The sequence below is a fragment of the Benincasa hispida genome, chromosome 12 (assembly GCF_009727055.1).
Source record: "Benincasa hispida cultivar B227 chromosome 12, ASM972705v1, whole genome shotgun sequence".
Taxonomy (NCBI): Eukaryota; Viridiplantae; Streptophyta; class Magnoliopsida; order Cucurbitales; family Cucurbitaceae; genus Benincasa; species Benincasa hispida.
In genome coordinates, this window is record NC_052360.1 from 13,701,137 (window position 1) to 13,710,203 (window position 9,067).

At 34.6% G+C, this 9,067-nt stretch overlaps 2 protein-coding genes across 3 annotated transcripts; one reads left to right on the top strand and one right to left on the bottom strand.

Moving 5' to 3' along the window:
* Nucleotides 1-131: 131 nt before the first annotated feature.
* LOC120068298 (O-fucosyltransferase 13-like) lies at nt 132-3,053 on the top strand. 2 transcript variants are annotated; one of them, XM_039020019.1, is made up of 6 exons: nt 132-424; nt 882-961; nt 1,229-1,299; nt 1,398-1,486; nt 1,734-1,955; nt 2,097-3,053. In XM_039020019.1, exons 1-6 carry the CDS (start codon nt 294-296, stop codon nt 2,827-2,829), a joined length of 1,326 nt encoding a protein of 441 aa, XP_038875947.1. In that variant the 5' UTR covers nt 132-293; the 3' UTR covers nt 2,830-3,053. The 2 variants fall into 2 exon arrangements, with proteins under 2 accessions (XP_038875947.1, XP_038875946.1); XM_039020018.1 differs by having other exon boundaries at nt 363-424; nt 1,207-1,299.
* Nucleotides 3,054-3,248: 195 nt separating this feature from the next.
* Nucleotides 3,249-6,193, bottom strand: LOC120068299 (signal peptidase complex catalytic subunit SEC11A-like). Its single transcript, XM_039020020.1, has 7 exons — nt 6,023-6,193; nt 5,209-5,280; nt 4,952-4,987; nt 4,455-4,500; nt 4,192-4,279; nt 3,613-3,670; nt 3,249-3,472 (listed from the first exon to the last, which is right to left on the bottom strand). Exons 1-7 carry the CDS (start codon nt 6,176-6,178, stop codon nt 3,422-3,424), a joined length of 507 nt encoding a protein of 168 aa, XP_038875948.1. The 5' UTR covers nt 6,179-6,193; the 3' UTR covers nt 3,249-3,421.
* Between the last annotated feature and the right edge of the window lie 2,874 nt (nt 6,194-9,067).

Here is a 9,067-nt window from a genome sequence, read left to right on the forward strand (position 1 = left end):
GGGTCATCCGTACAAATTTCCCGAATATATTTCTAAAATTAGACTAAAATGGGAGAATATACAATAACCAAAATGGTACTATATACAAACCGGTTCATGTGGACCGTTTTCAGTTCTATCCGGTTCGAAAATTGAACTTCTTCTTAAAGATCTTGTCGGTGACGACGATCAATCTAAGGCCGAAAGAGCGAAGAAAAACGTCCTTTCCTTGTGATTCGATTCTTTCAAATACGAAATCTCCGACCAGATCCGTTCTTGTGGACGGTGAGGAAGAAGGCTTTGCTGCATCTGAAATGTTTTATGTATCAGTGAAGCCATTTTTTAGCGTTCTTCTTGTCACTCTTTCTTTGTCCTTGGCGGTGCTTCTCTTGTCGCCGCCCTCTTCGCTTTTCTCCGGCACTTCGTTCTCATTTACTAATGAACGGTACACTTTACTTACCTTAATCCATTATTTTCTGTTCTGGCTTCTGAGTAAACGATTCGATGTTCATGAATTCAAATAATGAAATTAAGATGCATAATGGCAATGATTTTGGCCTTTCGTTTCCGAAGAAATAGCAAATAGTGGAACTACCGATTGAACTTGCAACATTTGAGAATATATTTCCATTTTTTTCTTTGTTGATTACTTTGTACTATGTGACTGCATTGATAGTAGAGAAATCGATAGGAAATTGGAACCTGATGGTTTTGTTTTGCCTCGGATCTAATAGTAGGAGATCTGTGGCCTGTCGCTCCCCTTGCCTATCATTCCTCCACAGGAGTGGTCTATTTTACTTCCTTTTATGAAATTGAAAAATATACCTACAGTTCCAGCTGAAGACTTTGGAATAGTTTCGTATAAATGACGGAAGATTAAATTGACTCAATGTTAATTGCAGAGGCTACACGGATATATGGAGTGTTCGAAGGATAGTAGAGTGGAGGCCTTGCAAGTGGTGGCTTCAAGGCCACCTACCTGGTAAACTGATTTGATTTGTAGTGACATCTTCTCGTTTATTCTCATATTCTTTTCTGTTTTCAACTCTCTGCTGATAATGTAATAGCAAGATTCGTAAATTGGTAAACTACTGCCTGATTTGGGTACTTGGGAATCCTTGAGTAGGAATTCACGGCACACAAAATTGCATAGAATGTACAAGTGTTGGGAAGGGTTTCTGATGAGTTTTGATTGTCTGAGTCAGTTTTAATTGGCTTTCATTGCAGACTTTTTGTTGAAATGCTGCAGCTCTGCCCGCTGATAGCAATGGATATATACGCGTGGATTGCTATGGTGGGCTCAATCAGATGAGAAGAGATGTAATATTCAACGAGTTTCTCATATATTTAATTTAACTTTACTTATTACTTGGATAAAATTTTCTAGCTAAAAGCTGTGCCCTTCGTTATGTGTGCAGTTGTGTGATGGAGTTGGCATCGCACGGCTGTTGAATGCAACCCTGGTTCTACCGAAGTTTGAAGTGGCTGCATATTGGAATGAATCGAGGTAATTTGTGATAGTTTCTTTTTCCACTCTCTTTGAATTTTTATGCATTGATCTACCTGCAACTTTTTATCCAAAAGTCCTTGGTAATTGCACTTAATCTGGCATTTGCCTATTGATTTTGTCTGACGAGTTCATTTACCAACTTCTCCGCGTCCTCTAATATACTCAAATACATTTTCCATGCACCAAAAAAAAATATAAATAAGAATAAGATGCTGGCATGCTTAAACCTTGCCTGTTTTTCCAGTGGTTTTGCAGATGTATTCGATGTTGACCATTTCATTAGTCAGATGAATGGTTATGTTAAAGTTGTTAAAAAGTTACCCCCAGAATTTGCGTCCAAAGAGCCGTATCATGTGGATTGTAGTAAACGCAAAGGACAATTTGATTATGTTGAAAGTGTCCTTCCGTCCCTATTGGAACATCATTATATCTCAATAACTCCAGCAATGAGCCAGAGAAGGGACAGGTACTTCAGAACCGAAATATTCTTTCTTGACCCCACGAGCTCCATTTAAAGCATTGCATGTGCTATTCAGGACTTTTGCTTAGGAGTTTTCAGCAGCTTCCCTTGAATTTTTAAACTACCTTCCTCCAAAACATTTTACAGGTATCCCCAGTATGCAAAAGCTGCCCTTTGTCAAGCTTGTTACAATGCTTTGCGCCTTGCTAAATCGGTGGAGGAAAAAGCCAAGGAGCTTCTAGAAGCCATACCAAAACCTTTTCTCTCTCTTCACCTTCGTTTCGAGCCAGATATGGTGGCTTACAGCCAGTGTGAATATAAAGGGCTTTCTCCCGCTTCTCTGGAAGCAATCGAAGCGACTCGGGGAGATAGAAAACCATGGACTGGAGAGTTGGCTGGAATATGGAGAAAGAGGGGGAAATGTCCTCTCACACCCCATGAGACAGCCCTCATACTTCAGGCGCTCCATATTCCAACTAACACAAACATTTACTTGGCTGCTGGTGATGGTTTGATGGAACTAGAAGGCTTTACATCAATTTATACCAATGTAGTAACTAAGTCTAGTTTCCTCACCAGCGACGATTTCTCAAGCATGCATGGGAACACAAAAGCCGCACTGGACTATTATGTGTCTATTAATAGTGATTCTTATGTAGCGACATTCTTTGGAAATATGGACAAGATGGTTGCAGCAATGCGAGCTTTCAACGGAAAGCAGAAGACATTGTTTTTAAGTAGACGAGCGTTTGCAGAGTTTACTTATAAGGGCTTGAAGGGGAAGGAGCTGCACCAAGCCTTGTGGAAGACTCATAGAGATGATTTTGCCATGGGTCGGGGATCTGCATTATCCGACTGTTTTTGTGAGTTCAAACTATGATTTCAAGCAACTTAGATTTGTCATGACATTTCACGGCCTTACTTGAACAGGTCCTTGAGCTCTAAAGAATTTCATAATTGTCATTTTTGTATGTAACCATTTTCCCGTTCATGTGCTTTATTAAATCTACAATCTTCAAATATTGAGAAAGGATTCTTGCTTACCAATTAAAATTGGAACCCATCTTTTGATATAAAGTAGATCAGGGTCGTTTTGATTACAAACATTGAACGAACGAGCATATGTTATTGCATACCAAATTTAGAGTTTCTATGTTATTTGTAAACATTATTTTCCCTTTTCAAGGTTAGCTATGGCTAACTTTTTTGTTCTTTGTGATTTCATTCAATTAGTTATCTTAAATGTTGGAAACCATAGATCATCAGAAGCCTTTTATTAAGACGATTTTAACTCTGTAAGTGTGGAAGAAAAATAGAAATAAAATCTGATTCGAGTTATTATTGTATGGAATTTGGCCGTTCTTCCTACGAGAGAATGTGAAAATCAAGATAATAAGCTAGTTTGCTGGTACTAATTGATTCTCATCAACTCCTGTGTGGTTATTGCCAATACTTGTCGATTTGATTCAGTCTCAATCATTGGAAGTTAAAACAAGCAATCCCAATGCACCGACGAGAATATACTGCAAGCAACACTTATAAACTTGAGCACAAAACTTCAAGATATATCTTACACTTTACACTTGAAAAAAAGATAAGACAATTAGAAATTCAACTTTCCAAACGAACTCCTGAATGGGGAATGTAAAAATGAAATGCAAACCTTGATAATTGGCCTCTCAGTCATGATTATGGTCACCCATCCGACGTATGGTAAGAACCTGAGGATCAAAGTCATGAGGAGATTTGTTTTCTTAGTCAATCAGCACACATTTTTTTTGGACAAAACCATCATGGAGGGAGAAAAAAAAGAATTTATGTACGTAGCCACATGAATAAGAATAAGAACATAGAAATTAACACATCCCACATGCCACTTCAATAGCTTATCATACACTTTTTGAGTTAAAAAAAACACCCGTGTATAGATTAATCGTCACTTCTTCCTCACAAAATTGTAATTAGAAGTACTTATAAGATTAGTTTATAATAATTTTTTAAGTATTTTAATATACATTTTTAGTGCATGATTCAAGTGCGAGTTGGAAGAAGTTGACTCCAATCCTTGTTTGGCCTAAGGAGTTCATGAGTCACACTAAAAAAAATCAATTTCATGACATATTAACTCCTTAAATTGTGAGCTCCAAATCTAAACAACTTTCTAGACCTAACAACTTCATTTCTTGCCCCAAACGTCCCCTCTTAAGCACTAGCAGAAAATAAAAGTTGCGAAAATTTTTACCCGACAGCTCTGCCCATGATGTGGTGCCGTTGAAGCCATTGCTGACCTTGTGCATACAAGAGTCTGTCATCACCATAGTTGTTATCTCCTGATGAAGTAACACAAAGGCAAGTATTATGGGGAGCAGCAGAAGAAAGAGAATATAAAGAAATGGACACAATTACAAAGAAAAATCAATTAAAGACTTTCTAATCACAAAGATTTCTGAGAATAACTACTCAAATTCACAACAATTTATTCTATATTGTCCTACAAAATGGCACCTTTAGTGAGTACATCAACTTCTCCACTATCTTGATGTTCGTGAACCTGCAAGAATGAAAACTCTGATTAATCTGGTTGTCCCTTATGAGATTCTTGCATCAGACCAACAACATGACTTTGATAACATTCCCATTTAAAGAAACATCATAACTAAGTAGTCTCTCCTAAAAGAGCAGGGAGCAGACAATAAGGACGGAACTACAATCTGTCTTCAAGAACTAAAGTGCATAATTGCTTTCATTAAGAAAAACATAAAAGATTACAGGGGCATTAAAAAACCAAGCCCACAAAAGAAAGGAACTTCAGTAGAGAAAGAGCTCCAGCTATACAAAATAGTTCCTACAAAGTAGTGAGAAAAGGTCATCGGAATTGAAGCCTCCCGAATTCTGGAGAGTGTGGCATGTGGTGGAATAGATTATTCATTCTTGAATGAAATCGTATCACGAGTTTCAAAGGGGATTAAGATTTGAGGAAATGGTCAGTATATTGGATTCACCTTAATTACACGATGGACAATCGGAATTTCACGGCCCTGGGATTAAGATAGACAACAAAAGAAGACGTCAGTTCAAAATAACTTTTTATGCCTTCTGATTGCATAAAAAACGAAAAATCCAACATTGGAAAGCCTAGTATGAAAACTAAAATTAATGAATTTTGTGGTCGATAGCCACTAAAGTGGTCACTGTGCGATGCACATAAATACTTTCTGTATTAATAAACTAAAAGAAATAAACTTTAACAAATACTTACATCAATATTAAAAACAACAATCTCCCCTGTACGAATAGGATCCTTGCTCATGTGCAAGAACAAAATGTCACCCTGAACACAGTACAATTGATGTAATTAGATGAGAGTGATGAGTAAGGAGAAAGTTAAAGAGAACATGTATGGTAACTAGTAAGTAATAAGTATCTTCCCACACAAGATAGTCCCCACACAAAGGCGGTACAAAATACTTTAGAAGTAATGGAAGTCAAAAACAAATCTATATCATGCAGTTGGAAATCCCCAATCCATCAATAGACGATAATAAATCCTCTCATTTCTCTCCGAGAAATCTCTTCGAGAAAAATCCCTGATTGCCAAAGAATCCTCGACGTCCTAAATAATTAGAATTTACCAAACAGCTTTTTTAAAAAAAGAAAAGAAATTGTTGATCCAAGCATAGCTCAATGAATAATGCATCAATAATCATCTCAAAGATCGACAGTTTGATTCTCCACCCAAAAATTATTGAACTCAAAAAATGGAGGGGAGGAAGGATTCCTCACTCCAATGGTTGACCTAAAAACTCATCCGATGACCATAAAAACTTGCTCTAAATACTGTGACCTTTTCCCTAATTCCACTCCCTCTTTCTACAAAAATTCATTTTCCTCCGTTTTCTTTTGAGAGAGAGACAGACAGACCTCTGCCCAATCCCTCCTCCACTTTCTATATAATGAACCTTGATTAGATAGAGTAATTTTCCTTACAGTTGAACTACTAAATATATATATACATATATATATGCACATGAAAAGAAACATCATACATTATCAAAAGTTATAAGATAACTCACCCTCTTGAAGCCAGGTTCCATGCTTCCAGACAAGACAACAACAACAGGGGACTCACTGCCAGTAATGCACATCAATGCCTTCCGGATTATAAGAGCAGATGTAACAATCAAACCTGAAAGATGAATAGTTATACTAAATGGGTTTGTACCCAGCATTCAGATCAAGGAAAAAAAGGGGGATTGCTAGCACGGAATTGCAAAAACATTTCAACTTGACATAAGGCAGAAGAAAACAATTCTCAGTGATAGGACACAGATCAAGAACGCACAAGTTAATTAAAAGAAAAATGTACAACTTTATAATAAAAGAAAATTGAATATACAATAAATTTATTTACTTTCTATAGAACGAGATTGTAATCATTACTTTCCATATATACATGACCAATAAGAAAAAAAGCTAGTAATCATTAGTGAAAAAATAACAAAAATACCAGAGAGAGCGAGATATTGAGAGAGAGCGATACTGAGAGAGTCTTCACTTTATTTGAACTTTCCATAGAAATATATATAAAAAAAGAGAAAAAAGAGCTAATAATCATACTATAATTGAATAATCATTAGACTGTATTGAATAATCATTAGACAATAAATTGAATAAATTGAATATATTAGATTATTATAATGTAAAACTTTATTGATTACAAAAAAAAAAAATTGAATATACAATAGATTAGGAAAAATTAAAAGGATATTGTCCTTTTAGAAACTATTTAGGAAAATGTTTTCAAACTATTTGTAAAAATATTGTTTTTTTTAAATAGGTAGAATTTTGAACGCTCGACCTTTCCCTTTCGTTATTTTTGTACGTCGAACTTTGAACGCTCGACCTTGCCCTAACTTTATTATTGAATCTATTTAATTATTGTTGTTGTTTTTTTTAAATAGGTCGAATTTTGAACGTTCGACATTCTCCTTGATGTGTTAAAAATAATTTTGTATTGGGAGAGGACGAAAGAGGGAAGAGTAAGAGAGAGAGCGAGATCGGAGAGAGCGAGATATTGAGAGAGAGTGAAATCTGAGAGAGCGAGATATTGAGAGAGAGTGAGAGTGGAGAGAGCGAGAATTTGAGAGAGAGCGAGATTTTTCATTTTTTTTCTTTTTAACTTGGGAGTTTCTAGCTTGATATGTTGTTCTTTCTAACCAAACACACTCATTTGGATAAATCTTTTAGAATTTAACTGTTATTGCTCGTAGATGGGGCCATTTCATCTTTTTGGTTCATCATATTCTTATGCTTTTTGATTGTTGCTTGACATCATAAAAATTTTATTATTATTTATAATTAAAAAAAAACTCTATCAAAATCTTGACCTCACTATTGTGATTAAAATTTCTGTTCTTTATATCAATAATACAGTCTTATTTATAGACTTGCATGTGAAGATTTTGAGTGTTGATTTGATTTATTATGTCCCCAAATTATTATCTAAAATATGTAAATTTGAATATTGAATTTTTTTACCTAACTTTTTAGATTTAGACTATCTGATGTTACTATTTTGTGTCAGTGACATTTAAAAGCTTCTATATCAAAATAATTACTATTCATATATATAAAAAAGAATAAAAAAAAAATAATATCTCGTAAAAATAAAAAAAATTAAAATTAAATATCTCATTTATAAAAAAATAACAAAAATCAATGTGTCCCACAAGTTAATTAAAAGAAAAATGTAAAACTTTATAATAAAAAAATTGAATATACAATAAATTTATTTACTTTCATAGATAGAGCGAGATTGTAATCATTACTTTCCATATATACATGACCAATGAGAAAAAAAGATGTAATCATTAGTGGAAAAAATAACAACAATAACAGAGCGAGCGAGATATTGAGAGGAGAGCGAGAGTGAGAAAGCGAGATCTTAGGAAGAGAGCGATACTGAGGGAGTCTTCACTTTATTTGAACATTCCATAGAAAATTTATAAAAAAAAGAGAGAAAAAAGAGCTAATAATCATATTATAATTGAATAATCATTAGACTATAATTGAATATATTAGATTATTATACTATAATTGAATAATCATTAGACAATAAATTGAATAAATTAAATATATTAGATTATTATAATGTAAAACTTTATTGATTATTATAAAAAAATTGAATATACAATAAAATGAATATATAATAAAAAATTATTTATTATTCAATCCCTAACTATCTGGAGCCCGTCTTAGTAATGAAGGACACTTCCTTCGATTATGTCCTAACTGGTTACAAAATCACATCGTTGTCGAGTGGCTGGTTCTGTCCAATCCATCTCGTTGTGATAACGTGAACTTTTCGGTCTACCAGGTCTTTCTCAACAACGTGGATCAAGATGTAAGACGGGCATATTAGGGTGTGTGATTCAGTAATCTTCATGCGGTACAGGTTGGAACTGAGGAGAGTAACATCAATATACGTTGACATTGTAGTAGTCCTCAATAAAATCTTCGTAGTTCATGTTTGAAATATGAGCAAACGGCCATAAAATGCGAGCATGGAATGCCGAATGCTTGCCACTTGTTACATGAACAGTACCGCCTCGAACCTGTTTAGCCTTAATATTTGAACGTTTCCTCCTTTGGCATTGAGACTATGATGGTCGATCTTCACATTGAAACACACCTTCATATCGATCGTATGACTGTACTTCATGTTTATTAAATCGTGCAGCCCCATTTATTTATTATTTGTCGTGTGCGTACCTGGATTTTTACTCACTTAGTATTATAAAATATGTTTTGAAATAAACTATTAATAAATATATATATATAAAAAAATAATATATTACCAGGTGTATTTAATCTTGACGCTCCAATGCATCCCTTATTTATTGCTCTTCTTCTCGACATAGTTCACGCATTGAAAGATGTTATCTGAGCAAAAGCATTATAGGCAACATTCGAGCTCCTTTTAGGACTCCATTTATGCACTCTAATAGATTTATCGTCATCCACCATATTTGAATTCTCCGTCATTGTGCTTGAGTCCATTACTCTAAACTAATGTTGTAAAAAAAAACTTAGACAGCTCCGATTTTATTCCTTTTGAT

Excerpts from the sequence above, each read along its gene's own strand:
- LOC120068298 (XM_039020019.1), top strand. The coding sequence starts at position 294 with ATGTTTTATGTATCAGTGAAGCCATTTTTTAGCGTTCTTCTTGTCACT. Across the intron at positions 962-1,228 it reads GCTTCAAGGCCACCTACCTG|CTCTGCCCGCTGATAGCAAT; the intron begins GTAAACTGATTT and ends GAAATGCTGCAG. Across the intron at positions 1,956-2,096 it reads ATGAGCCAGAGAAGGGACAG|GTATCCCCAGTATGCAAAAG; the intron begins GTACTTCAGAAC and ends AACATTTTACAG.
- LOC120068299 (XM_039020020.1), bottom strand. The coding sequence starts at position 6,178 with ATGCTGGGTACAAACCCATTTAGTATAACTATTCATCTTTCAGGTTTG. Across the intron at positions 3,671-4,191 it reads ATCATGGGCAGAGCTGTCGG|GTTCTTACCATACGTCGGAT; the intron begins GTAAAAATTTTC and ends TTTGATCCTCAG. Across the intron at positions 3,473-3,612 it reads CTGAGAGGCCAATTATCAAG|TATATTCTCGTCGGTGCATT; the intron begins GTTTGCATTTCA and ends TGTTGCTTGCAG.